The sequence below is a fragment of the Aspergillus sydowii genome (genome assembly GCF_001890705.1).
Source record: "Aspergillus sydowii CBS 593.65 unplaced genomic scaffold ASPSYscaffold_3, whole genome shotgun sequence".
NCBI classification, from domain to species: domain Eukaryota; kingdom Fungi; phylum Ascomycota; class Eurotiomycetes; order Eurotiales; family Aspergillaceae; genus Aspergillus; species Aspergillus sydowii.
This window is the reverse complement of record NW_024467861.1, coordinates 1441576-1468876: the sequence shown is the minus strand read 5'-3', so window position 1 is coordinate 1468876 and position 27301 is coordinate 1441576. Positions and strand designations below refer to the sequence as shown.

General features: G+C 51.0%; 9 protein-coding genes across 9 annotated transcripts; 2 read left to right on the top strand and 7 right to left on the bottom strand.

The window, feature by feature from the left end:
* Positions 1-220: 220 nt before the first annotated feature.
* ASPSYDRAFT_87432 (uncharacterized protein) lies at positions 221-1582 on the bottom strand (the record flags this gene model as incomplete). The annotated part of the gene is made up of 1 exon (XM_040851839.1): positions 221-1582. The coding sequence occupies one exon, from the start codon at positions 1580-1582 to the stop codon at positions 221-223; it is 1362 nt and encodes a 453-aa protein (XP_040704665.1).
* A 525-nt stretch (positions 1583-2107) lies between these two features.
* ASPSYDRAFT_42659 (succinate dehydrogenase [ubiquinone] flavoprotein subunit) lies at positions 2108-4910 on the bottom strand. The gene is made up of 6 exons (XM_040846501.1): positions 4698-4910; positions 4579-4633; positions 4438-4511; positions 4211-4374; positions 2760-4148; positions 2108-2698 (listed from the first exon to the last, which is right to left on the bottom strand). The coding sequence occupies exons 1-6, from the start codon at positions 4737-4739 to the stop codon at positions 2479-2481; spliced, it is 1944 nt and encodes a 647-aa protein (XP_040704664.1). The 5' UTR covers positions 4740-4910; the 3' UTR covers positions 2108-2478.
* Positions 4911-5505: 595 nt separating this feature from the next.
* On the bottom strand, positions 5506-7025 carry rpt1 (proteasome regulatory particle base subunit RPT1; the record flags this gene model as incomplete). The annotated part of the gene is made up of 4 exons (XM_040851838.1): positions 5506-6385; positions 6442-6671; positions 6737-6851; positions 6931-7025. The coding sequence occupies 4 exons, from the start codon at positions 7023-7025 to the stop codon at positions 5506-5508; spliced, it is 1320 nt and encodes a 439-aa protein (XP_040704663.1).
* A 266-nt stretch (positions 7026-7291) lies between these two features.
* ASPSYDRAFT_42656 (chaperonin-containing T-complex subunit CCT4) lies at positions 7292-9710 on the top strand. The gene is made up of 7 exons (XM_040846500.1): positions 7292-7451; positions 7505-7556; positions 7607-7629; positions 7682-7711; positions 7763-7792; positions 7851-8423; positions 8481-9710. The coding sequence occupies exons 1-7, from the start codon at positions 7404-7406 to the stop codon at positions 9333-9335; spliced, it is 1611 nt and encodes a 536-aa protein (XP_040704662.1). The 5' UTR covers positions 7292-7403; the 3' UTR covers positions 9336-9710.
* Positions 9711-10480: 770 nt separating this feature from the next.
* ace1 (putative C2H2 transcription factor (Ace1)) lies at positions 10481-13220 on the bottom strand. Its single transcript, XM_040846499.1, has 4 exons — positions 13193-13220; positions 13017-13092; positions 11874-12952; positions 10481-11816 (listed from the first exon to the last, which is right to left on the bottom strand). The coding sequence occupies exons 3-4, from the start codon at positions 12938-12940 to the stop codon at positions 10751-10753; spliced, it is 2133 nt and encodes a 710-aa protein (XP_040704661.1). The 5' UTR covers positions 12941-12952; positions 13017-13092; positions 13193-13220; the 3' UTR covers positions 10481-10750.
* A 1303-nt stretch (positions 13221-14523) lies between these two features.
* Positions 14524-14946, top strand: ASPSYDRAFT_87427 (uncharacterized protein; the record flags this gene model as incomplete). The annotated part of the gene is made up of 1 exon (XM_040851837.1): positions 14524-14946. One exon carries the CDS (start codon positions 14524-14526, stop codon positions 14944-14946), a length of 423 nt encoding a protein of 140 aa, XP_040704660.1.
* Positions 14947-17305: 2359 nt separating this feature from the next.
* pex6 (AAA family ATPase peroxin 6) lies at positions 17306-21770 on the bottom strand (the record flags this gene model as incomplete). Its single annotated transcript, XM_040844639.1, has 3 exons — positions 17306-17732; positions 17794-21517; positions 21581-21770. The coding sequence occupies 3 exons, from the start codon at positions 21768-21770 to the stop codon at positions 17306-17308; spliced, it is 4341 nt and encodes a 1446-aa protein (XP_040704659.1).
* A 584-nt stretch (positions 21771-22354) lies between these two features.
* Positions 22355-23131, bottom strand: ASPSYDRAFT_87425 (uncharacterized protein; the record flags this gene model as incomplete). The annotated part of the gene is made up of 1 exon (XM_040851836.1): positions 22355-23131. The coding sequence occupies one exon, from the start codon at positions 23129-23131 to the stop codon at positions 22355-22357; it is 777 nt and encodes a 258-aa protein (XP_040704658.1).
* Positions 23132-25038: 1907 nt separating this feature from the next.
* On the bottom strand, positions 25039-25382 carry ASPSYDRAFT_42649 (uncharacterized protein). The gene is made up of 2 exons (XM_040846498.1): positions 25285-25382; positions 25039-25230 (listed from the first exon to the last, which is right to left on the bottom strand). Exons 1-2 carry the CDS (start codon positions 25286-25288, stop codon positions 25067-25069), a joined length of 168 nt encoding a protein of 55 aa, XP_040704657.1. The 5' UTR covers positions 25289-25382; the 3' UTR covers positions 25039-25066.
* Between the last annotated feature and the right edge of the window lie 1919 nt (positions 25383-27301).

Sequence of the window (27301 nt, the reverse complement as noted above, 5' to 3'; positions counted from 1 at the left end):
GACGGACGGGACGAGGGGTAGTAAGGAAGGTGCAGGTGGAAAGGAAGGAGTATCCCACCTCCATTACTTTGTTCTTCTCGTGTGTTTTGTCTCACCTCATCTTTCCCATCCTCAACTTCTTCGTTGTTTCTTCAACATCGTGGGCCCAAAGTTCCCGCGAGAAAGAAGAACTTCGGAAATGACAGAAACAAACACCAAAGTATACTACATAGTAAGTATATCATGTCAGTTTTGACCTCCTCCGGAACTTCACCATCATCCTCTCTTTCACTTGGAACGAGCCCCTCCTCCGGTCAGAACGATAAACTGGTGGTGGTGACCCAGGCGGCGCCAGTGTCGGCGGCTTAAGCTCACTCGCCGAGTCATAGTCCATGAAGCTCATTGCGTGCGAATCAGGATCAACAGGAACGCTGTTGAAGTTTGCCGATAGGATTGCTCCGCCGGGTGTAATTATTGGAGATGGCAGGCCTGCCGCGCGGTAAATCTGCTTCTGTTCGTCCTGGCGCTGGCGCTGGCGTTGTCGCTCGTTGAAGGGGATGTTGATGAGCTCGCGGGAGGAACTGGCGGGAAGTTCGAGGCGGCCGAGGTAGAAGCCTGTGTCGAAGAGCTCTGGAGTGGTGTCAGGGTGGGCGTTTGTGGTACTTATGGTGGTTGTTTCGGGAATGGAGGTGGGTGGTAGGTATGGTGCTGTTGGAGGGTGCGCGGTCTCGCGGAACGCCGGGTGTATAGCGTCTGGGGGAGGGGCGATGATTGCAGACTTGGAGCATGAATTCCTGGTACGTCTAGGATTTATTACTGTTGATGGTGAGGAGACAGATGCGATTGTTCGTGGTGAATTATTTTGGTCGCTTTGAAGTGGCGAGATGTCTGGTGACTGCTCTTCTGGTATACTTTGTGGCTGATTGTTAGGTGGACCGGTTACGATATTGCGGACAGCCGTTGAGGTTTGTTGGTTTTGGGCTTGCACTTGAGCCGCTTGCGTGCTGGGTGCATTGCCATCCTCGATGCTTCTCTCTGTATACTCCGTCCGAGGGCATCTCCAGTGGAGGAGGGTGAACCGCTTCCCACGCTTTTTTCTCGAAACGAACACCAGGAATGCGACGATGCATAGGATCAACAACAGACCAATTATGCCTCCGACAATACCTCCAATCATGCTTGAGTTGGTGTGGCTTTGACTGGAAGACGAGGTGGTCCCGATTGAGGTAGGTTTGGAATTGGGAGTTTCTGACATGGAGGTAGCAGACGTGGTGGTAGTTTGTGAAGTGTCGTCACTGCTGGTGAGTGTCGGCTTGGTCTTTGTTGTTGATGAATCTGTTGTTGTCGTTGTGGTTGCCGCTTCTGTTGTCGTCGTCCTCCTTGTGGTCTTCGTGCTTGTGCTTGCCGTGGCCGTTACCGTTGTCACCGATATCGTCTCTTTAGTGTTCTCTTGTTCTGTCGAAGGCGACTTGTCACCTTTCGAATCTGGACATCCTGAGCCACATGGATTAACGGAGCAGCAGCCTCGGAATCCACCTGAGCAGACATACCAATCTGAGCTGGGTGCACACTCCGTATCCTGACGAGCCACTATTTCCGCCATTAAGATGCAGTGTCTTACAGTAAAAAAAAGGAAAGGAAAAGAATAACGCTAGCAAAAGAGCGATTTAACGAGTGCGTTTAACGCATGAGGCCGGCTCAGCATTCGAGTACAGGAGTCAGAACGATGGAGAGAAGAATGCTGTGTGAGAATTGAGATTCAGCCATATGAAGAGGCTGTGTCTACGAACCAACTACTTCAATGAACAGTCCCACGGATGACCGACGTTGGTTCTTCAACGGAGGTATCACGAGCCCAGGCATCCTTTCAGCGTATTTTAGGCGATGTCATCCAGGATGAGCATCCGTTCCTTTATTGGTCGGTTAACACTGTTCGACACGAGACGATCAGGGTTCTGGAATGAATCGGAAACACTCCAGCACGACTATCCTTCATGCGGTTGCCGATGGTAACCATATCTCTTTATGGCTTTCCTTTCTGAAAATTCTCGAACATGTTGCGAGGGTGCTGGTCCTTTGTACAGACAAAGAACCACGAGGTCCACCAGACCGGGTTGTCAGCCTTTAGTTTCTTTTGCCAATCAAAAACCAAGCTAACGAGCGTTTGAAGTGGTCATCGTTCTGAGCGAATTGGCTAGGTACGTTCCTCACCGAGGGCTCAAGCAAAGAAAACTCCGTTGTATAAGCTAACAAATGGGCTATAAAAAACAATAGAACGTGAGTACTCCCAACTCATCGCCTTGAAGATAAAACAATGGATATACACATATGAAGACAAAGAAAATTATTCCAATCGAATTTTCATGACGCTTCTTTTCCTTCTTCGAGTCGAAAGGCTACTCCAACCCCGCCTCCTAAGAAACAACCCGAAGCCAGATCTCTATCAGCAATGATGTCGCTTTAGACCTGGTGAATGATTGGCAAAGACAATGAACGTGCTTAGTAAACACGCTTGAAGGGAGGAACAGGCTTGCACTCCTTCTCATCTAGGGTCGTGTCGACGACGCTACGGTAGCCGAGGTCGACCTTGCCGTGAGGTGTCTTCTGCCACGTGAGGGTGTGCTTCATCCAGTTCTCATCGTCACGCTCTGGGAAGTCCTCACGGGCGTGAGCACCGCGGGATTCCTTACGGTTAGCGGCGGCAACGGCGGTTTGAGAGCTGCAGGGTTTGTTAGCCATCAGTTTTTCTTTTTTATCCCTTTCTTGAAAGGAGTACTTACGCGCAAGTCAACAGGTTACGGAGTTCAAGAGTCTCAACAAGGTCGGAGTTCCAGATCATGCTGCGGTCCTTGGTGCCGACCTGGTCGAAGAGCGCATCCACCTTGGTAATCTTCTCAACACCCTCATCCAAACTCTCTTGTGTACGGAAGACGGAGACGTCAGTCTGCATGGTCTTCTGCATAGCGTTACGGATGTCGAAGGTGGACTTGGGGCCCTCAGCGGTACGGACGAAGTCGAGTTCCTTGATGGACTCGGCACCGGCATCAGAGGCTAGCTCGGCGTGGGGCTTGCCAGGTGAGGCGATTTCACGGACACGGTGAGAAACGGCACGACCGAAGACGACCAGATCCAGAAGAGAGTTGGCACCGAGACGGTTAGCACCGTGGACGGAGACACAGGCGGCTTCACCGCAAGCATACAGGCCAGGCACAACCTTGTCATTACCGGCCTCATCCACAGTCAGGACCTCACCGGAGAACTTGGTGGGAATACCACCCATGTTGTAGTGGACGGTGGGCAGGACGGGGATGGGCTGCTTGGTAACATCGACACCAGAGAAAATGGAGGCAGTCTCGGAGATACCGGGGAGACGCTCGTGAAGGAGCTCAGCAGGCAAGTGGCTCAGCTGCAGGTAGATGTGGTCCTTCTCGGGACCAACACCACGGCCGTCACGAATTTCCATGGTCATGGAACGAGAGACGACATCACGAGAAGCAAGATCCTTGGCGGTAGGAGCGTAACGTTCCATGAAACGCTCACCCTCAGAGTTGAGTAGGTAACCACCCTCACCACGGGCGCCCTCTGTGATCAGACATCCGGCACCGTAGATACCAGTGGGGTGGAACTGGACGAACTCCAGATCCTGGTTAGGGAGACCAGCACGGGCAACCATGGCCATACCGTCACCGGTACAGGTGTGGGCAGAAGTACAACTGAAGTAGGCACGTCCGTATCCACCGGTGGCCAGAACAGTGTGGTGAGCCTTGAAGCGGTGGAGAGTTCCATCCTCCTGGTTGTAAGCAATGATACCACGGCACTCGCCGTTCTCCATCAGCAGATCCATGGCAAAGTACTCAATGAAGTAGTTCGTGTTGTGGCGCAGAGACTGTCCGTATAGAGTGTGAAGAAGAGCGTGACCGGTACGATCAGCGACGGCGCAGCAACGGTAGGCCTGTCCGCCCTTGCCGAATTCCTTCGACTGACCACCGAAAGCACGCTGGTAGATGAGACCCTCCTCGGTACGGGAGAAGGGGCAACCGTAACCCTCGAGCTCACGAACACTAGCGGGGGCCTCTCTCGTCATGTAGTGGATAGCATCCTGGTCACCAAGCCAATCGGAACCCTTCACGGTGTCGTACATGTGCCATCTCCAGTCGTCGGGGTGCATGCTATTGGCAGGAATTAGCGCGATGCGACAGGAGACAATTTGATATACAGATGAAACACCTACTTTCCAAGGGCAGCATTGATACCACCCTGAGCAGCGACAGTGTGAGATCGAGTGGGGAAAAGCTTCGAGACACAGGCAGTGTTGAATCCAGCTTCAGCAAGACCGAAGGCGGCACGCAGACCGGCACCACCAGCACCGACGACGACGGCATCGTATTCGTGGTCCTATACACAATCAGAACCAAATTCCCCACGACTCTGTGACTACCATTGAGTCCAATTGCTTACAATGACCGGGTATTTATCTGAGATGTAGCCCTCAGCGGCCTTAGCGCGCAGAGGGTTGCTGCCGAAGATGCGGGCTGCGCAAGGGCGGGTTAGCAACAGGCGAAACCGCAATTCAGTCTTGTCTCGGTCTTCAATGCGTACCTGCAGGTCGGGAGGATGAAAATAGACGTCTCTGATCCCTCAAAGCACGGGAGATCTGTCCCCAAAATTCTAATTAGCCTCAAACTCGCACAACCGAATAACCGCATCAAATAACCAACCTTCGAGGCGGGAGCCAAGCTCCGCAAGCCCAGGGAGCTCATGATGTCAAACCGCGCGGAGAAAAGAACGGGAAAAAAAAAAGAAACCTAGCTCTTCCCTAATAAAAGACAAACTAGGGCGACGGAGGAGGGGAGAGGGATGTCAATTAGCGCAGCAGCAGCAACGAGGGAGTGCAGTGAAGTGAACTTGCAAAGCTCCCGGTACACTTTTGCTGGATCCGCGAAGAGCGGAAGTTCGGCTGACCTAATCATGGCATTTCACTTGCCGACGGGGAGGACCGGGGCCGAGGCGTCCAATCAGATTGTGTCTAGTGGTAATCACCTCGGGCAGCCGGGAGAATGTCATTGGCCGCGGTCGCTTCTGGGCACGTGGACCGGTCTTCCTTTATCCCGGCTATACATTTTAAGAGAGAAATTCCGGGGTCTACGGGGTTGAGTAGTGGATGATGATGGGGCTGGGATTGCCTGGGGTACGGTTATTTGGTTATTGCCAGACTGAAATGGCATGACAGACACTGTTTACGTGGTTGGCTGTTCTGCGACTGTAGTCGGCTGTTGGTTGTTCTTGTGCTCTTCAAGAAGCCGAGATGAGCCGTGATAGTAGTCATGTGATACCATTCGGGAGTTGATGCCGAGATAGAACGGCAAAAGTCTACACAACGTTTGCTGTCGATGTTTACTGTCGATGAACATGATTATCGAAACCATCGTGGACTGAATTCCTAGCTAAATTGATCATAACATACACGTCCAGCCCATGCAATGTAATCCCAAAGATGCAATGACAGAAACCCCAGCAAGCATCCATCTAATTATACTGCATGTACGTCGCTGTCGAGTTGAACTTCAGGTTACCCTTGATAACCTTATCCACGGCCGCCAAGAAGTCCTTCTCCGTGGCGACCTTCCGTCGAGCGCGGATGGCGAACATGCCAGCCTCTGTTGCAACACTGCGAAGCTCCGCACCTGTTGCGTTGGGGCAGAGTCGAGAGATGAGTTCCCATCGGATATCGCGCTCCACGGACATGCTCTTGGCGTGAATACGGAGAATATTAGCACGACCCTCTACGTCAGGGAGGGAGAACTCGATTTTACGGTCGATACGGCCAGGACGCATCAGGGCGGGATCCAGTGTTGACGGTCGGTTGGTCGCGAACATGACTTTGATGTTACCTCGAGCATCGAAACCATCTAGCTGTGTGATCAGTTCCAGCATAGTACGCTGAACCTCGTTGTCGCCACCTGCACCGTCGTCGAAACGGGCTCCACCGACTGCATCGATTTCGTCAAAGAAGATGATGCAGGCTTTCTTGGTTCGGGCCATCTCGAAGAGCTCGCGAACCATGCGAGCACCCTCACCAACGTACTTCTGGACAAGTTCACTACCGATGACACGGATGAAGGTCGCGTCGGTTCTGTTAGCGACGGCTCGCGCGCAAAGGGTCTTTCCAGTACCGGGAGGACCGTAGAGAAGGGCACCCTTTGGTGGGTCGATACCCAGGTTGACGAAACGCTCAGGCGACAATAGTGGCATTTCAACGACTTCCCGTAGCTTCTCAATTTGTTCCTTGCAGCCTCCAACGTCTCCGTATGTGACATCTGGTTTATCTTCGACTGTCATCATTGTAACGCTTGGGTCGATCTTAGGCGGAAGTGGCAACATAATCTGATACTTGTTTCGGTCGACACTGGAAAGAACAGTCAGTCAAAAAGGAGACCTCATATAATGAAGATGCAAACATACCCGACTCTCATGCCCTCTTCAATATCTGTAGGACTCACTCGCTCTCCTAGGTTGACCACAAACTTGGCAATCTGCTTCACGTTGATGACATATTTGCTCTTGTCTTGGTCCTTCTCATCCTGGATGATCTTTGTACAGCGGGCCACCTGAAGCGGCTGCTCCTCCGCCATACGTTGCCTGTCTGCGGCAACATCCCAAAGATGTGGAGGTGCAAGACCGGTGTCGGATTCCTAAGCACGTCAGCTCCCTTCCTTTTCCTTGCGGCGACGCGGATGTTAAGAAAGTCAGCCCCTACCTTGACGCCAATCTTCTCATTCACGCTCGCTTGCCTATCCTTAATTTGTTTCTCTAGCCTTTTTAATGCGTTCGCGTACGGAGCCGCGCCGTAGGTCTTGAGTACTTGGATGTCCCTGCGCTTCGTCAGCAACTGGCATCATAGCGCGGCGACCGCGGCGCTGGGCCCGGTAGAGATAATAGCAAGCAACATACTCATCTGTAAGAGGGGTAATCTTCTTCTCGGGCTCTTCCTCATCGGCAAAGTTCTTCTTGTACTTCTCCCAGTTCTCTCCCGTGGCGGAAGGCATGGTGAGAGGATGTGGCTAAACAGCTGGCCGAGAGGCGAAACAACAGTCGGAGATGGAACAATGTACAAGTGTCAACGGTTATGGGTGTCGTGAGAAGAAAAACGTAGAAAAAGAGATGGAAATGGCGTGAAGGTGAGAGATGGAAGAGAGGTGATGTCGTCGAGAGCTGTTCAGTCTGTCCGTCGGTCCCAGCTTGAGCTGTTGACGCTAGTGGGCGCCAAGCCCCAGAGCGCAACACCGCCCAAAGTGCAAACCCGCAGCCTGGAAGAATTTCGAGAGCCGCTGTTGGACCAGTCCTGTTCTCCGTCTCTACCACCCCCTTTTCTTCTTTCTCTTGTCTTCATAGGCTACGGTGTCTGCATCATAGCTTCTCACAATATGGCTTCCGCTGCCCCCCCAGCTGCTCCTAGCAGCACCTCCTTCAAGGTGCGTCGATTGCGGAGGGGAATTTACTGTGGGCCGAAACTGATATCTTGCAGGACAAGGAGAAGCCTGTCGCCGTGCGGGCATCCAACATTCTTGCTGCCAGAGGTGCGTTATGTGTGTTATTGCAAGTAAATCACCATACTAATGAGATGCAGCTGTTTCCGATGCAATTAGAACGGTACGCGTGCAATGATGGAAGTATCAGGATGAGGGGCTAATTCGCTATACAGTCATTGGGACCCAGGGGTATGGACAAGATGGTAGGCATCAAACTTTCATTCCGGTCGATGCAGCTGCTAATTTGAGCACAGATCCAAACGCCCAAAGGAAACACAATTATCGTACGAATGCCTACCTGAGTCTCCGAAATACAACACACTAACCGCTTACCCCCCGCAGACCAACGATGGAAACACGATGTTGAGAGACATGAGCGTTATGCACCCCGCTGCCCGTATGCTAGTCGACCTCAGTGCTGCTCAGGATGTTGAGGCCGGAGACGGAACGACATCGGTCGTTGTCATTGCCGGAAGTCTGCTGGCTGCTGCTGAGCGTCTGCTTGGAAAGGGTATTCACCCTACTGTGATCTCCGAATCCTTCCAAAGAGCCGCTGCTGCTGCTGTTGAGATCCTTCACAACATGTCCCGACCGATCAACCTAATGGACCGTGCCACCCTCCTCCAAGCAGCGTCGACCTCGCTTTCCTCCAAGATTGTGTCACAGCACTCGAGCCTTCTCGGACCGATGGCCGTGGACTCCGTGCTGAAAGTGGTTGACCCCAAGACAGCAGAGAACGTGGACCTCAGGAACATCAGAATTGTCAAGAAGGTTGGCGGAACAATTGAGGACAGTGAGATGATTGATGGTTTGGTCCTGAACCAGGGGGTTATCAAGAGCAGCGGTGGTCCCACAAGAATTGAGAAGGCCCGGATAGGATTGATCCAGTTCCAGCTCAGCCCGCCCAAGCCTGATGTACGTTTCTTCCACACCGCAAATACTGGGGAACGCAGCTACTGACGATTTTATTAGATGGAAAACCAGATTGTAGTGAACGACTACCGCCAGATGGACAAGATCCTGAAGGAGGAGCGCCAGTACCTGCTCAACCTGGTCAAGAAGATCCAGAAGACGAAGTGTAACGTCCTTCTGATCCAGAAATCCATTCTCCGTGATGCTGTGAACGACCTTTCTCTCCACTTCCTTTCTCGCCTCAAGATTCTCGCCATCAAGGACATTGAACGTGACGAGGTTGAGTTCCTGTGCAAGAGCTTGGGCTGCAAGCCCGTCGCGAACGTCGACTCTTTCACAGAAGACAAGCTCGGCACCGCTGACCTCGTAGAGGAGGTCCAGTCGTCTGGTGCTCGCTATGTCAAGATCACCGGCATCAAGGCCCCCGCCAACGCCGCCAACCAAACCGTGTCCATCGTCGCCCGCGGCGCCAACAACCTCATCCTCGACGAAGCCGAGCGTTCTCTTCACGATGCTCTGTGTGTCATTCGATGCTTGGTCAAGAAGCGCGCCCTCATTGCCGGTGGTGGTGCCCCGGAAATCGAAGTCGCCAATCTCCTTGCCAAGCGCTCCCGTGAAATCACCGGCACGGAGTCCATCTGCTGGAAGGCCTTCGCGGACGCCATGGAGGTCATCCCTACGACGCTCGCCGAAAACGCCGGTCTCAACTCTATCAAGGTTGTCACAGAGCTCCGACACCGCCACGCCCAGGGCCAGCACAACGCTGGAGTCAGCATCCGCAGCGGTGGCGTGAAGGACGACATCACCGAGGAGAATATCCTACAGCCTCTGCTTGTTAGCACCAGCGCGATTGAGCTTGCGGCGGAGACGGTGAAGATGATTATGAGAATTGATGACATTGCCCTGTCGAGGTAAACGATAATCGATGCCTAGGGAATTGGATCATATAGAAAAGTGAACATGTTATCATGACACGTAGTAATATACTCAAAATCAACATATCTTTATTGTTGCTGTATGCATTATTGAATAGTTCAAGATAATCCTACATTCCCGGGTGGTAGTCATGCTTTCCTTTATGCCTGTTTGAGAAGGACTGCCTACCCCACGAATACTTTGATAGTCCTTAGTGATATTACCACTGGGACCATTGATGATGCTACCCAGGATAAACCTTATTATCAGACAGTCGGTTATATGGAAATCTTGGGACATGCCTATTTTTCAATCCCGCGGCAAAGTTCCTGCGGTGCAAAACAGCAAGTAAAGATAGTTCAGCGCTTTGGTAGCCCCTGTTTTGCATTGTTTCTACTGTCAGAGGCGAGAGATATGACTGGATCTCTCTTCTTTTGGACTTATAATCTTCGGTGATACATACTCAAGGAAGGCTCGATATCGGCAAACCTAACCAGTCAGCCAGCCATCACACAATCTGTAGTGACCATGAACTAAAGTTGATGAAGGACCGTCTCCTTCATTCAGACATGGCAAAGAGTTTATCTGCTTTTAGTTTTACTTTATAACGTCCGTCCAAAGTAAAATGTATTATTCAGTGGACGTTCTAAGTTGTGTCTTTTGGGCTCTTTATAGCGTACCAAACCCTATCGGGAGCTGGGTGGGATGAAGTCCAGGACCTGACCATTTGTATGTGGAGCCCAGCTATAGTTGCTATTGAGTTCCGAGAGTATAGTTCAAGGCCTAAATGGCGTAAAAACCAGCATTATCCATGGTACATTCTATCCGCGCTGAGAAGGAACTGGTAGTACGTCTGAGCGCATATGATCGGAGTGCGGAACTAAGAATTTCGATTCTTGAAGAGATTGCAATAGGCGCATAAGACACTTTGATGAACGCTTCCTGCGCAGAATCAAGAGATGAGGGGTGCGGTATTGGAAAGTTGCCGAAGGAGGTAGGTTCCGTTTTGAAAATGTTTGTTGTTGGCCCTTGTTATGGTTCTCTCCGCTCATTGACAAGAGTGGGAGTGCTCAGAGTGAACAGCATAGTAGTTCTTTGGAGGTGCTTCTAGGCTTACTCTGGTTGCAACAGCATACTTTGGATCGGATTTATTTTATCTAAGCAAACGACAAACTAGATTGTCATACTCAAAAGCCAGTAAAATCCAGAAACGTGCATCTCATCGAGAAAAAGTAAAAATGAATTGAGAAGGGTGATATTATTTACAGGCAAATGCCCAACATTCAAAACATTTTTGCACAAAATTGGTGAACTGTACGGAGCATTCGCCTAACACGAAAAAAGAGAAGTCGTAACACGTTGATCAAAACGCCCCACCTTCGGGGTTTCTTTCCCAATCACAGCATGTGATGAGATTAGAGGCCGCCGCCAGGGCCGGGGTTAATCCCGTAGGTGTGCATATCGTTGTAGACGTCAAGCAAAAAGCCAGCAGAGTCATCTTCGAATTGAGGTTGCTGCACATCTCCATAATTCAAGCCCTGCGGCTGTAATGTGAAATCACCGTAAAAGTCACTGAACATGTTTGAGTTATTGCCGAAGTCTGCGAAGTCCATGTCTCCGCCAGTGAACAGCAAGTTGTCCTTCATCTCTGGGAACATATCCAATGGAATATGAGCGCTCTCTAGTGGCAGATCATACGGCTCAGAAGGCGAGTTAATAGTACCCGTAGTGGGGGTAACAGCATCCACTGTGCCCGTCACCGGCGTTGGCATCCCAGTCACAGAAGGCTGGAAGTTATTGAAATCTAGAGTTTCCGGTGTGAGAGCTGAAGAGCCCCAGGGAACCGGTTCCTGTTTCAATTCAACCTCAGAGGGAGGTGTCATGCTCCAGATGTCGGGCTTGGGCTGGGCAGAGCCGCTGGATGGGGTAGGGCTCTGTTGGACAGAGGCCCGCTTAGTTACTCTGCCGTTGTTCTTCGAGCGCATGTACACCCATCCATGGGTCTTCTCCATGTGCTGCTTGCAGTTGCTCTCTCTCTTAGACTTGTAAGAGCAGGATTCAAATTGGCAAGAGTACAAGCGGGGTGCGTCAGAGTGTTTGTCATTATAATGGCGCTCTGCTTCTTTCTCGGTGGCCCAGCCTTTGGTGTGGTACTTGCAGGAAGCAACAGGGCACTTGAAGGGACGAGAGTGGGACTTCTCGTGCTTCGTGAGGTCACATGGTCGGGCAAAGACCTTGTCGCAATCTTTGCACTTCTTGTTGATGTTCATGGGAGGCGCATTCTTCTTGCGGCGAGCCATGGACCGCTGGGCACCTTCGTCCGCGGACGCCGCGCTAAGAGTCCGTTTCATAGAAGGAATAGACTGGTCATCGTAAGGCTTTCCAGTGCGCAGAGAGACAGCCTCGCCATCTTGCTCGACAACCATCTCAAGAGGGCGCCCAGTCTTGGAGATCCCACCTTCAAGCCTAAGTTCAGGAGCCCTAAACGATAGTCGGTTAATTGAAGTTTCAACAAATTCAAAAAGCGTCAACACATACTTCAGCTTTTCATCGGTCTCGTGCTTCTTCCGCCATTCGTCACGAATTCTCTTGAACTGCGAAACCTGTTCCAAGAGATCTACGAAGTAGCCGTTGTTGTAGGGCTTGTCGGTTGGTGTACACAAGTCCCGGCCGTTCAAGAAAGAGACGGTCTGGCCAAGGCACAATATAGTATGCTGGCAGAACCGAACATAGGCGGCATCGGTGGCCTTGACTGCTGGAGCGAGCGAGAACACCGTCTTCTCAAGGTCACGCAAGCAGGAGATGCGTTCATCTTCAATCTGCTGACGGACGTCTTCAAGAATGGGGTGGAACGGCTTGAGTCGCTCATTTTCGAGAAGGGGACCAAGGGTGTGCTTCTCAATCTCTGCGTGGCCATCAGAGCTGAGTTTGTGCTTCTTCGAGTTTTCAACCTCCATGGCGCTGATAGAACGAGTGATGGCAGATTGGGAGCGGGTGAGGACTGAGTTGCTGCCACGAGACAGCTGGCCGGCTTTTACTGAGAGGTTATTAGCGAGTGCAAACGTGGAGAAAACCGGCCTTGACCATGTACCTTTGTTAGACGACATAGACTGACCGCTGCTGATAGAGGAGCCGATTCCACTATCAGAAGCATGGCAGTGGACTCTCTGAGCCCTACGAGGGCGTTCCTTGGGCATCGGGCTGGTCTGGCGGGAGCGCTCAACAGAGCCCTCCTTCCGTGCTTCAAGGTGAAGCCGGGCAAAGCTCTTGGGGGCGGGAAGGTTCTCTTTATCTTCGGAGGTCGACGGGGTGACGTCGTTCAAGTCAAGGCGGTCCAAGATTTCGGCCATGCGCTGTTGTCCAGCGGCGATAGCTTCCAAAGCACCAGGGCATGTGGGAGAGCGTCGGGGTAGCGAGGGTACAAAATGGTCACGGTCGGATGCGCGAAGGATGGATGGGTTAAATGTTTCACCTTTGCGTAGGCGGAGCCGCGAGGGTAGTGACGGTGGTTGCTCTTCGGACGGAACGACTGAGGGCTGAGTTGCCCTGAGTGGACGGCGCCTTGGGTGGGCTCTTATAGAGGTAAAGTCCTGCGCTGAACTCATGGTGGATGACCCCTAGTGTTCCGAAAATGGCGTTAGCAAGGGCGAGCGGGCACCTGAAAGGAAAGGAATGACTCACTATCGATGGATGACCGAACCAAAGGGAAGTTTCTGGTTAGACGAGGAGTGATGCAGCCAGTTAACGGCTGGCAGGTCTGCCGAGTTGCAAATGATTAGACAGTGCACAAGGGAAAGGCGGGGAATATATCGGTCCTGTTTAAATGATCGGAGCCGGGAGACCATTTGAGTACATACTCGAGTCGAAAGCAAGGAAAGCCCTGAGTGTCGGCGGTAAAGCAGAACCCAGTGCAACAGTGAGGGTGGGGAGGGGGGTGCCTGGGCGATGCTAGTTATGAATAAATATACGAATGGTTGCAACCTAGCAGGGCCGATGAAAATGTGGATGGAAAGAGAAAAAAAGATAACGCAAACTTGGGGAGGAGAGAGGGAAAGAGAACAGGGTGAGATCAGGGACGAGGACGCTTTCTTGATGGATTGCGGCTGAGCCTGGAGGCGTGGTTTCGATGCTGCCTGATTTGACAAGCCACGCTAGGCCTGTTTGAAATTGGTGTAATATATTACCACGGATACAATTGCTCCGTAGCCGACACGCCATGAATTCCCCACTCCTAGAATATTATCCAATAGATGCTTTGTTTTTAGAACGGTTCGAAACGTTCTTACGAAACATGGACCGATCCGAAAATAGTAAACAACCCACCACGGGCTGCGGGATTTCTCCCCATCGATGATCGTCCATCGATCAGTCCAACAGGAACTCCACCATGATGGCAGTGTTGGATGGACCTTTTTTCCATCGTTAAAAACCTCAGGGTCTCTGGAGCTTATATATCGTGAAAGCGTTCGAGATACCGGAATTCTAGCAGTGCTACATAATCATGGGATATGTATTCAATCCCTGTGTCAGACACAGCCACTGTAACGGTCGACGTAAGCTGGTCGACTTCAGCATCCAACAGTCGATAATGATTGCTGCGTTCCTATTGGCTGATACTGAGACGGCGAACAACTCATTCGCAGTCGATGACATATGGCTATTCAAATCGATATGATGATGGCAGTATTCTCGATCGTGGTGACTGAGAGTGTGGTTTTTGTGCTGCCTACGTATTCGTCCCGTATTCATCCCTCGTGATGGCACGCCGTGGCTTTTTTTCTGTATTCTGGCAGCCTGGCCCTTTTCAGAAAGTGGAATAACATCCTGGGCCACCACATCTGCAGTTGGATATTTATCTCAAAAAGGCTTGTCCTTGTTCAAGCCAAGATGTTTCACTTGTCAAGCGGCTCTACAGTTCCGCCCAACACTCGCCATGTCACTGAGAATCCTCATTTGTGGAGGCGGTATTGCTGGTCCGACTCTTGCCTTCTGGCTTACCCGGGGCAAACATACTCCGCCGTTGTTGAGCGCTTCTCGTCTTTAAGAGCCTCCAGCGCGCAGATCGATCTTCGCAGGCAGGCTGTCGAGGTTGTCAAGCGGACGGGCCTTCTGGAAGCCGTGCGGACTAAGCTGGTTGATGAGCTCGGGGTATCCTTTGGACTCTGCAGGCAATGTCGTGGGCACCATAATGGCCAACACTTCTAGCACCGGAGCGCGAACTTTGACGTCTGAGTTTGAGATTATGAATGCAGATCCTATACGGATACTATACGACGCAACCAAGGATAATAATGTGGAGCATAACTTTGGCAAATCCGTCGAGCGTTACGACCAGGACGGCACACAGGCAGTTACGCACTTTTCAGACGGCTCATCCGACACGGACGACGTCCTTGTGGGAGTCTATGGTCAGGGTTCGCGGGTTCGGAAGGGCATCCTGACCGCGACCTCGACCCCTATCGCGCTCAGGGAGCGCTCGCAGCTTCCTGGATGGTGCCCCGTATCAAGAAGAACATCTGCACTTCTGCAACATATAGTATTACAGTCCTGCGGGCCGCTTCATAATGCGGCGGAGCCACAAACCCAGAAACACAAGTCTATTTATACTTAGGGGTGATTCCAAGGAGCTATCGAGTTGCACCTAAAGTCCCAACTGAACAGCAGAAGGAATTCTGTGAACAACAATTTTGCGATACTGGATGGCAGGCGAGTGGATTTCTTGAAGGCATGAAAACGGCCAGTGACTTCTTCTGCCGAACTGGTTCGAGTCTGCATCGAGAAGTGGCATCAGGAGTGAGTGGTTCGTTGGAGATGCTGCTTATTGCTCGTCTCCACTGAGCGGTATGGGGGCGAGCATCAGTTTAGTCGGCGCTTAATGCTTATGTTTTGGCCGGTGCAATCAATCAACGTCCTGCGGATCTCCCGCGAGCATTCGCAAATTATGAGTAGTCCCTGCGGTCGTTTATCAAGGAAGCTCAACGCCGCAGCCCAGGCCCGTTACTCAGGTTGACGATGCCCGATAGCAGTTGAGGTAGCGATTTTATGTGCCGTCATTAGAATGATCTGCTTTCCCCGTATCCCTAATTTCTTGGCCAGATTCGCAGGCGAGGATCCAGGCGGCTGGAAGGTGCCAGAATATCCCGAGCCCTCATCGGCGCTCTGATGGGGTCTCGCGGTGGCCCCAGAGATACCACAATTACTAGCTTAGTTTTACGTTACCTCTAACTCAACTAATTCAACACGGTCGTCTCAGATCCAGCCGAGAAGAGAAAGTACGATAATTGAGCAAACTGGACAGTCAGTCCATACCACGAAGAGGGCGGAACTTCGACCACAAGTTCGCTTCAGATTGGTCGAGCAGTGAGCCTCAAGCTGCACGAACGGTCTCGGTCCACGGAGTCGGACGGATTGTTTGACCGCTCGAATTCAGCCCCTGACCAATGAGAACCCTGGTGGAGGCTCTTTGAGTCGGTGTCTTTTCTGGGGCTTTGACTTTGTCTTTAACCTTGGACTTTGGACCCTGCCCATTCCCATCCAATTTTGCAAGGTGCGGAACACGCGGCATTGAAATGTCGACGCCTGAGGAAAACTAGGCATCGCAAATCCAACCCTCCTCGACAGACGAAGATCCAGAACATGAGATCGGACTCAGGGAAATCCTGGCACCTACTTGGACCCTTCTGCTGACGACACGACCGCCCAATCTGAAGATCTTCTTTGCAACGAAGACGACTACTCCGCCACAAGGTAAAAAAAATACCGCATCCTTCGCGCAACACTACGGAGTACACGTGCACTGCACCCGACAGTCGACACAGACTCTAATCCCCGAATCCCCGGATCCGAGTCGGAGATTCAGTTTTCGGACATGGTTCTCAAGGCATTTACATTTGTTCTCCCATAGGATTCTTCGATGCAATCATGTCTTGACACGCGGCGCTGAATATGCTTGTTACCTCCATACTTCATCGAAGAGTTTTCAGCGAAACAGAACGACCATTGGTCTCCTGCTCTCGGTCACTGATGAGGCTCTATCCATAATACCCATTAGTATTACCCTATTGTCTCGGCTTTATGAATCGTGCAGATGGATCTGTGCAGACGCTTAATTGAGCGAGTCTTTGAAGCATACGTACTGCTCGGCCCGCCGTCCGCAGGCAGCTGAATATATACATTCCCTCTGCCAAGTTGGAGTTATTGGGGTTCTTGACGGGATTTCTTCCACTCGGCAACGGGGTTTGAGCATTGGGAATTGTTGACATTCATGTCCTCTTCAGATATGGCACGAGGCTCAGTCGAAAATATAGACGTAAGCATGCTTTTAACAACGGTGGTAGGAGCGTCAAAGATATTCATCGAACTCCTAATAGAGTCCACTTGACATGAACAAGCAAAATTATAATTCTTACCTGTAACATTTCAACCAACTCAGAAACCGTATGATTATTTTACTGCGCAAGGCCCCTCCACGATTAATTCAACCACGTCTCAACCCAGCCTTCATTCATCGAACCATCATTCCTCAACGCAGGAATCCTCTTCACAGTCAACGCTATATCAAGCCTCACACTCGGTTTATCCAAATCCCGAGCCAATCCCTAATAGAACTCCAAAAGCGCCGCCGCGGCAGTCATGGACGATTGAGATGGGGTTTCTAAGTTCCGAACGAACATGCATAAGCGTCTTAGATCCCTAAATGTTATGCCCGTCTATGGTCCATTTAAAACCCAGTGGTGTCTTTAAATGTAGCTCACGGAGAGAACTACTAATACTGAAAGGCTTACCTAGAGCTCAAGCACAAGGCCAGTGACTGGACAGACTGGATAAATCAACAATACCGTGCAGACAGACTCAACTGGATACCAGCAGTTCTCATGGTGTATCATAGTATATAACAGGGTCACAATGCAAATACACATAAAAACGAAGATATATGTACAATCAAGGCCGTAGAAACATCATCAGCCAATTCAATCGGACCCATCTGTCTTTGCCAAGTGGTCCGTCCGAATAACATAGTCATCATCACCATTAACTCCGTCGGTCCCATCAAGCGACGAGTCCGAGTCACCATTGGCAACCGCAATAGGCCTGTTTTTCCTGGGAATGCCTACTGTGCCCTTTCCCTTGCCTTTACTAGCAACCGAGTGGCCGCTGGCACTGCGCATGCCAGCCGACGCTGCTTGCTTGCCCTTCCCTTTGCCGGTGTCTGTAGCCTGGTCGCCATCGCCGTTTGTGACGGGGCCGCCGATGATACCGTCAGGGTCGTTTCCGAGATTCATGGCCTCAATTGCTTCGGCGATGGTTTGGGGTGCGGATTGTGGGTTTTCTTGCTTTTGTTTGTCGGTGGACTCGAACATTCGGCGAATTCTTTCGAAATGCTCTAGTTCTTTGGCGCTGCAGGTTGTTAGAATAAACGGTTAATCTGTCAGTATAGGGTTGGGAATTGGGAACGTACCTAACACTGGGGACGAGCTCGCCTTGCGCCGAGTCAAAGTCCTCCTCTGTGACCATTACTGCGACATCATCGGGGGTGGCAAGGTGGTCGAAGAAGTATGCGGTGCTGACTGGACCACCAGGTAGCTGCTTAATCTTTTCGTCCACCGCTGTGGCTTTGCGAGTGATAGCCTTGAGCATGGCATCAGAGCACAGAGCATAGAGATCAGCACCGGTGTAGGTGAGAGGGAGTCGCTCGGAGACTCGGCCGAGGGAAAGATCTGGAGCGAGCGCGAACTTTCTCGTCAACGCTTCCAAAATGGTGGCCTGTTTGTCATGAGTATCAGAGACTCCCAGGTAAAGCATCTTATCGAAACGACCAGGACGGAGAAGCGCTGTATCGAGAAGATCAGGTCGGTTGGTAGCACCGATGACGAACACGCCACCGCTGTTCTCTTCTCCCCCGTTCATGCCGTCGAGCTCGGCAAGAAGCTGACTGACAATTCTGTCCATTACACCACCGCTGTCGCCTTGGTTTCCTCGCTTGGGCGCAACAGAGTCGAGTTCATCAAAGAACACAACGCACGGCCGGGCGTCGCGTGCGCGCTGGAAGACGCGTCGAACATTCGCTTCAGACTCACCAATATACATGTTGAGCAATTCGGGTCCCTTGACGGAGAAGAAGTTCAGAGAGAACTCCGTAGCGATAGCCTTGGCAAGTAGGGTCTTTCCGGTACCAGGAGGGCCGTAGAACAAGATACCACTTCGCTTCTTCATTCCCTTTGCAAACAGTTCGGGGCGTTCCAACGGTAGTTGAATAGTTTCCACCAGGGCGTCCTTGACATTTGTGAGACCACCGACGTCGTCCCAGCTGACGTTGGGAATCTTGGGAGCGCCAATAGAGTCGGCAAAATTCTTCCTTGCTGCTTCGACAGCAGTGTCAAAGTCTGCTTTAGTGACACCTCGCACTGCCTCTCCTCCGGCGAGAAGGACGTCTCGGACAGTAACCTTAGTGTTGGACGACTGTTTGCTAGCGATTTCAGCGAGCTTCTCAAGTCGTCCTGACCGCGCCACCGCAGCGCGCTCAACAACATCCACCAAATCTCCCGCGACAAGCGCGGCAGTCTTGAGGGCAACCGTTCCTAGGTCAGCATCAGGTGCCAGCTTGATGCTGCGCTCAGAGACAGCATTCCGAAGGATCCCCTCTCTCTCTTTTTCTTCCGGAGCGGTGATTTCGAATTCGTGTGTGAACAAGCTGCGGATACCCTCGGGAATCTGCTCAACATCTGTGGTCGTGGCAATGATAACCCGAGCGTCCGCCAGGATCTCGGTCATGGCTGAGACAATTCGGTCTGCAGTCAGAACCTCAATATGCTTGATCAAAAGAGCCGTGCAGTCAGCGCCACAGTGGAATGCACGCTCTGCTCTGGCTTTCAAATACGCCTCGGTCTTGACATCGCCGCCATTGGCGCCGCCTTCGGTAAGGATATCGTAGGCGTCGATGGGGAAGGTATGAAGTCCAATATCTGAGCACGCACGAGTCGCTAGACTGGCCTTTCCGATATGACGTTGCTGAGACCTCAGAAGTATGACTACAGGCTTCATACCGAGCTGAATCGCACGCGCGCTTGTGGCCACAGACATGAGATCTCGAATACGTTGCTGCACTGGGGAAATGAATGGTTGCGGCAGCTCAGTCACGACACCGTGTATCGTCTGGGCGTCGACCACAGGTTTGGGAATAGACTTGGTCCCAAGCCAGTACTCCCAGCCGTTATTGAGAGTGTTTGGAATACGACTGACATCGCTTCCAGCCTGAACCATCCGTGTAGTAGCCGGATCTATAATAGCGACGCCACCCCAGTCGAACTCTCCAATGTCATCCTGATCATCTGGCAGGCTAGGGATAACTTGGCCGACGCGGAACCAGGCGACACCAACTTTCTTCACTCCGGAGCCGTCAGTATCGGCCCCAGGACCTAATTTGATTGCGATATCATCATCCTGCCCGCCATCGTTGGCAGCAGTTCCCGAAAAAACAGCTTTACCAAGAGTCTCATCAATGCTTATTCCAAGCAGATCGCCACTCTTGAGCAGGCGACGTGTTGATTCGAAGTACTGCTTCAGCCCGGCAAATAGGGCTGGCTGCAGGACACGATCCATCGATAGCGGTGTGCTAACTTTGAGCAAGGTCACTTCCTTCGCCAACGGGGGGCTGCGAGCGGCGGTTTTCATCTGATGCAAGACGCCGGACTTGGGTCCTCCAACATTGAGATTCAGCGGAGATAGTCGGACATATTTCGGGTTGTCGATATTATTGAGAAGAATTGGAGGCACAAAGACGGACGGCGTCATGCGCATTCCGGGTCGCTGGGAGAAGCTCATACGCCTATCACCAGACTGTTTGATTGCATAGCGGGGTTTCGCGGAGGGGAGGCCGGGAAGACCGTAGATTTTGACTGCGCGCCAGTCGCCATCTTCATACTGTTCAGTAAAACTTCCCAGCTTAATCGAGGAAAAGATGTTCGTCTGCGGCTCCTCGGAGGGTTCTATACGGACCCAATCTCCGGAGAAACAACCAATCTTCGCTAACGTGCTAATGTCGACAAAGATAACTGCCTCCACATCGTCATCATCCCTGGGTTTTGGATAGAGGAGTTCGTTGGGAATGCCCCGGAGTAATCCCTCTGCCTTGAAAATCTTCCCGCCGCCTTGCCGGCCAGGGCGTATGGTTGAGGAGGTGAGGTTCGACACTATAGACCCAGGCGTGTGTATACCATCCATGCGTCGGCCACGAGGCGTAGCTGAAGTCATCCCGGACATTACACCAGAGGCCGGTTGCGGCAGCTCGGGTGCACTGAGCGAAATCATGTCGTCCAATGAATCATCCGACGAGTCGCTCAGATTTCCACCAGAACCTTCAGTTTCCGATTCTTCCGCGTTGGATGTGCTTTCCATCTCGGTACTATCGTCAACCGGCTTGTCCTCTGCGGCCGAATAGAACTGTTCATTGGAAGTGTCGTCCGCCTCATCTTCGGCCACTTGTTTAAGGAAGCCAGATGGTGGCCGCATACTTCGCTGTGGTCGGTTTCCATGTGGACGTGCCTGAATGAGTACAATCTTGGTGGTGGGAAGCAAAAGACCCTGGGAGACCGGTTCACAGAATGAAATGAGCGCAGGAGGGGCCGGAGCATAGGTGATCGGATGTGGCGGCAACGGAAGCGGCAGCGAGTCGCCAGTATGCACAACCCGCTGCGTTCCCAAGGCCTCACGCACAGCGGCTGTAAGTCTCCCCTCCACCTCCGCTGCTGCTCTTTTCGAGTACCTCTTGGGTTCCTGCCCTTTCCCTCTGCCCCAGAGCCCATTGGGCGCATTTGAATTGAATCCGCCGCCAAATTTGCTCTGGACATCATCGTGATTGCGCAGGAGGTCTCGCTCCACAGTCACATATATTGTATCGAGAGGCAAAGGAACCACGTCCAGGACCCGGATCTCGATTAAGCGCAAGGTTTGCGGGGATTGCCGGGTAGGATCCAACTTGCTCAAAGTGCGGACAAACGGCTGCAAAGAATCGGCGGAGTCGGGGAATATGATTGTGGAATTTGGGAGCGGTGATTCATTTGAACGACCAGCGGATTGCGGGCGGACGGGAACGACGGTCCAGGTCAATGCCTCGACTGAGCTCGGGCCGGGTAAGTACGGGGAAATTGCGATATAGCGGATACCAGAATCATCTTGAAAGTCATCTGTTTTCATAGCAATAGCAAAGGTCAGTTTAGGTAACCTTCACAGAACGTAGACAAACTCACCGGTCGGATCTGAGGGTTGAAAGAGGTCGTCGGCCAAGTCGTCGGACACGACACCGACGCTGCCCCGCAAGTGGTGGTCAAGTGAGAGACGCGCAGAAATGGGCGCCTTGTTACGCAGCCGATTGCGAGCATGGTTTCTTCTCCGGCGCTTTGGCTGGCCAGAGCTGAAGTCGGGGCGTTCGAAGTCCATGATGGAGAGCGGAGTTGAGCGAGGGGCGCTCGGAGGGTCGGGGCACGCGGAAAACAAGATTCAGGGGACGAAGAGTAGAATCAACAGGGCATTGCCTTCGAAAATGCACAGCAACAGAAGATGACAAGAATGAAAGAACGAATGCAGCCCAGCAGAAGGAGAGCCCCGAGCGCGATGCCACGAAAGATGGAGAAAGTCCGGGGAGACGACAGCGTCTCGGCACCGCCCACTCCGTCGTCGTTTGCCTTCCCGAAGCCGAGGTTGACTCAAGCCATTCACGAGGTCGCCGATTCGCCGCGTACAGATTCGGATTTTACTCTGCACTTCTCCCAGATTACACTACATTATTCTCCATGTTCCATGAGCGGACCTTTGAACACTGCTTCGGTCATGTCCGAACTGACGCCGACCTCGGCCCCGCCAATTGCAATCACCAAGCATGAAGACCTTACAGCTTCATCTTGACTGTATTCTGAGCTTCGGCCATGGTCAGCCCCGCTAACTGCAATCACCAAGCATGAAAACCTTACAGCTTCATCTTGACTGTATTCTGAGCTTCGGCCATGGTCGGCCCCTCTATGCTCCTACTGACCCATTAATGAAGCAGCCCAGGAGAACGCAATACCGCATCGACGGAAGCTTGCTCTTCTTGCTGGGGATCGGTCAAAATAATTATAAAAGGTGCCATCGACTTCCTTAATCCCCGCCTTTGCATGATCGATGTTCCGGCGATGCGCAGACAGTCGCTCCGTCAAGGCCTTCGTGGTTGAACCGACGTATAGTCCTGTTGCTTTACCGATAGGCTCGCTCACATACCGGTAACACAGATATACTCCACCCTTACCACAAGTAGGGCTGACATTCGGAAGAGCCGAAAGCTGCTTTTCAGTAAGCTGCATACTTCCAAAGATTGCTCTTGTTGACTCTGGAATGTCCTGGAATTTTTGGGAAACAGCATCAGAGCGAACATTCTTCATGTGATGATAGAACGATCTTCCGACCCAAGATCTGTTGGTTGCAAGGTCTTCATACCTCACACTTTCTGCTTTTCCGAATATAAACTCAACGACCATGTTCATTCTTGCATCAATTGCCTGTCGATGTGCAGTTGCTAGATGCGGCTTGGTACCCGCTTCTCTGTACCGGTCCCCATCCGATAAAAGATCAGTGCCGAAGAGATCGTCCTCCTGATCCTGTTTAGTTTTAGGGTGCTCTTCGATCTCGACTTGCTTTTGATCATCCTCATGGACACCTTCACCAGTTCCATTATCATTATCACATTCGTTTTCGTCAATAACTTGCTCTACACCTTCGTGGTCGATGGCCTTTTCGGGACTGCATTTTGCAGTCAAATCTATCATCGGAGTGCCATGTACTGAAGGCTCACTAACAGCTGTGCCTTGCGGTATTCTCGGATCTGTTGTCAGGGTATCTCGTACTACAACCTGGCTCAAACTTCTCTGGCCATCTTCAACTTTCGTTTTCTTCGCATCTTTTTTTGAAAATAGTAGGTTGTGAGGTCGCAGGTCTATTGGCTCTTGATGTGGATGTCTGATTCTCTTTACCCGTGGGATGACTGCTCTTTGGTAATAATTGGCGAGACTTTTGCTCATTTGTTTTCACTCGAAGCGGCGCGGAAGCAGCCACTTTACCTTCATCTCCTTTCTCTGGTTTGGGCGCGGAAGCAGCCACTCTATCTTCATCTCCTTTCTTTGATTTGGGCGCGGAAGCAGCCACTCTATCTTCATCAACCTTCTCTCTCACCGGCGCGGAAGCAGCCAGGATATAACTCTCGTTCTCCTTATCATTAAGCGGCGCGGAAGCAGCCACTTCACCTTCATCTCCTTTCTCTGGTTTGGGCGCGGAAGCAGCCACTCTATCTTCATCACCCTTCTCTCTCACCGGCGCGGAAGCAGCCAGGATATAACTCTCGTTCTCCTTATCATTAAGCGGCGCGGAAGCAGCCACTTTACCCTCATCTCCTTTCTTTGGTTTGGGCGCGGAAGCAGCCTCGGAACGCTCGAAGAAATGGTGCAGAGTGAGGGAAGAGGGGTTAGTCAGTGATTACCATATGGATCCGAAAGGTCAGCTTTGAACGAAATGACCGGAGTTGATGGATCCCATGAAGTGAGGGTGGGGGGGGAGGAGTAAGAGAAGAGAGGGCAGCGGGCGCGAGCTCTGGGCTTTCAGCCCATTGTGGTTGTTTCTTATTTAAAAAAAAAAGAAAGGGGAAAAAAAGGTGTTGTTGCTGCTGCTGTTGAGATGAATGTCAGTTAGAAAGCCAACGCGAGAGATCGCGACGAGGTACGCGTCGTCCCTATTGGAAAGTCACCTGTCTACTCCCCATTCGAGGACCCGTCAATTCTCCAACTTCATGGGTATATGGGTGTGCCGAAGCCCATAATTACCCTGACCGTATTGAAATCGCCCTGGACCTGCAAGAATCTCGTGCCAGCCTCGTACAAGGCCTGCGCCGCGAGCCCAATGAAGCTCATGCGGATAAACAATCTAGCCTTGAAGGCTAGAATATAGGGTGACATTACCCAAACACCAATCGGGATGCAAGTGACGGCCATTAGAAGAACAATTCTTTGAACATGCAAACCAACCCCACGTAGATCGCCAGCGCCGAAGCTCTGTGCACATAGCATATTCAACGCATTGACCATGCCCGGAACGAAAGCCAGGCCAAAAAATAGCAATGGTTGTGGCGCCGATACTGGCGGCGGCCAGGTTATGCTGGGGTGGCCGGCGATTATATTGGCGAGGATACATGGAAGAACTCACAAGGTACGTGATAACAATGGGCGCTGACTGTTGGAACACAAGTCGAGTCTCGGTCCAGGGGCCTTTGACTTCGGGTCCAGGTTTGGACTGATCGTTGAGTAGGTGTGTGTTCTTCCTATCTCTTTCATGTAAATTCGCCATTGTGCGGGCGTGGTTGAACCATGGTCGAGTCGAAATATTTCGAAATTGTTCCCAAATGCATATTGGAAAGCAAACAGAAGCCGTTAGCAAGAAAGCAACCACTTAGCTATACAGTGCACCTTGTGCTGTGTGCATACTTCACCCACAAGCCAACTGGTAGGGCCCCAGTCCACTCTGAGATTGGCCCTGCATGAGGCAAGTTGTGCTCCACGGGAGAATCTTTTGATGACGGGGTCTATTTGCTAACATGGGACATCTCCCCCAGCCATGCTTGACTGGGTGCTTGCGCTTTTTATGAACGATGAATTTATTATGGATTGAGTATTGTTTAGAGTCTTCAGAGTTGGTCCATACACTAAAACAAGTATTTATATTGACAATAAATAAACAACCCGAAGCCCCTGGCATGCACTCTTAGAGTCTAACACGCTGCTACCGGTGACTCTATTCTCGCCATTGGGATTGAAGCACGAGCGTTTGATTGCGAGGAATTGACGAGCAGGGCGTTCGCGTATACGATGGTCCAGGAAGACTAAGATCATTATTAGTAAGATATAAGTTTTTTAGGGTAGAGTAAACTACTTACGCATTGATGCGTTAACGAGGTCCGTGTAGGATATCTATCCGGGAACCAGAGCGCAAAACCGGCATGTTGACGGACTTGGTTGGGCGGCCCTAAACAAGGTTTTTCCCTGGGATTCTTTTATGCCCTGCACAAGAGTCGACCATGACGTTGATTCCATTGGGGTAATCATCAAGTCTCCAAGCAGGGCCGAATCCGTCGTAAATGAAATTTTTAGAGGCGCGTGGGCTGCCACGGTCCAGATCATGAGCCGTAACCTGAAGCTGGTGTCAGGTCTTGGTATACACCTCCACACCCCCTCTCTCCATTATAAAGCTGCTTCCGCGGCGCCGCTATTGGGGAAAGGAGTCACACTGACCATGTGCGGTTATTAATAAATAAACCACAATAACACAAATAAAATTGACAGTAGGCATCACTTACGGACACGTTTGCCAGGGGAGGCTGCAATCTCAGCTCCATGAGCCATGTTTTCGGTTTTCTTTCTTCTGACGTTATTGTTTTGGGTTGGAGTTGGTGTTTGAAATGAAGACAAGAGAAAAGAAGAGGGAGGAATGAAACAACAAGGGAGTCGTCCTTAGTGATGTGTTGTGTTTGCAATATTACTGCATGACTAAAAAAGGGGCCTCTACCTCCAGACATGGAACTGACATTTGACGAAATAATACTCTGTACATCCAATGCATATTAAAGGTTCTCCTGGGCCGCATATTGTTACACGCGTGTCTCTAATAGTTCTCTTGTATTTCCTGACTATTCGTTTCAACTGTCAAGTATCCAGTGACTGCTTCGTGCTTATTAGGCGTTATATCAACGTATGTGTCCTTGGAGATAGCTGGCCAGCAACCAGCCAAGCATGGTTTTTGGGGTAGCGGCTTAGCGTCTCTTGTCATGTGTTGTCTACTTAATTACTGCCTTGGGCGAAGCGAGCAGGGTTATACCATCCTGTCTATTTTACTAGAACTCCGTGTCAAGAGCAACAATCTATTGATTACCAGTATTTATTACCCGGGATCTGTTAAGCCATCGATTTCTTTCCAAGACTATTCCAAACACCTCTTTTTCTACATTGGAAAGGGTGTTTCGAACAACATTGACATTTAAGGATAACACAATATTAACGATCACGATCTGTCGACACTTTATAGCTTCTGCTGGGTTATTCTCAGGGCGCTGTTGTTTCGGCTGCTTTCTCTCTACTGAACGAACATTGTTTTGATGAAAGGCTTATATGCGGTCAGATTGCTCCAGAAATTTAATAGTCTTTTCGTTTTGCCGCAGACATCTGATTCGTAACGTCTGTCAAGCAAGTTGTCGAATCTTTTTATTGGGTGGACAAACTAGCGTGACTATCCAGTAAAATCATCTCATCAATATCCTGGTAGTATCTGGGTAATGGAGGCAGGTAAGACTTACGCTTCCTGAACCATTTATCACGTACAGAGAAACTTTCAATGTCAAGAACAGTTGTAGCGAAATAGAAAGCCGATTAAAATTTGCTTCCAGCTCTGGTATTTATCAGGGACCTTACGATGAACAGTATAGAAAGCGAAATGCATCTGCTCACTAATGCTGTAAATAGAATTTGTGCCCATGATTCCAGTAATAGCATTCAAAAGCAAAACCCAACGGAGCGGATACAAAACTTTTCTTTCGAGGGGTTTTGTTTCTCTGGACAGTCAAGCCTGGGTATGCAGAATCGACTTGCGCTTCTCCCCTTGAAAACGTCAACAGTCATTTCGTCTGCTCTCCGTCCTATTGGCCTTTTCTAAATCCAGCATTATGAATATATTCATTCGTTCATTCGTCGGTTTGGGTTCCGTCCGTGCTCGAGGATTCATAAATTCCACTGATATGCTCGGTAGCCTCAGTCTCAGCATCAATATGTTCGCCGTAGAATAAATTTATATTATAATAATAGTCTTAATAAATTAGGCCCGTGAGTTTGGTGCCGGCGCCGCGCCTCCCCGCGCCTGGGGTGCTCTGCCTCTATAAACAGTTCGCCGCCCATAGAAATGAC

Excerpts from the sequence above, each read along its gene's own strand:
- ace1 (XM_040846499.1), bottom strand. The coding sequence starts at position 12,940 with ATGAGTTCAGCGCAGGACTTTACCTCTATAAGAGCCCACCCAAGGCGC. Across the intron at positions 11,817-11,873 it reads GAGACCGATGAAAAGCTGAA|GGCTCCTGAACTTAGGCTTG; the intron begins GTATGTGTTGAC and ends ACTATCGTTTAG.
- ASPSYDRAFT_42656 (XM_040846500.1), top strand. The coding sequence starts at position 7,404 with ATGGCTTCCGCTGCCCCCCCAGCTGCTCCTAGCAGCACCTCCTTCAAG. Across the intron at positions 7,452-7,504 it reads CTAGCAGCACCTCCTTCAAG|GACAAGGAGAAGCCTGTCGC; the intron begins GTGCGTCGATTG and ends GATATCTTGCAG. Across the intron at positions 7,793-7,850 it reads CCAAAGGAAACACAATTATC|ACCAACGATGGAAACACGAT; the intron begins GTACGAATGCCT and ends TACCCCCCGCAG.
- ASPSYDRAFT_42659 (XM_040846501.1), bottom strand. The coding sequence starts at position 4,739 with ATGAGCTCCCTGGGCTTGCGGAGCTTGGCTCCCGCCTCGAAG. Across the intron at positions 4,634-4,697 it reads GCTTGGCTCCCGCCTCGAAG|ATCTCCCGTGCTTTGAGGGA; the intron begins GTTGGTTATTTG and ends TTTTGGGGACAG. Across the intron at positions 4,149-4,210 it reads ATCAATGCTGCCCTTGGAAA|CATGCACCCCGACGACTGGA; the intron begins GTAGGTGTTTCA and ends TCCTGCCAATAG.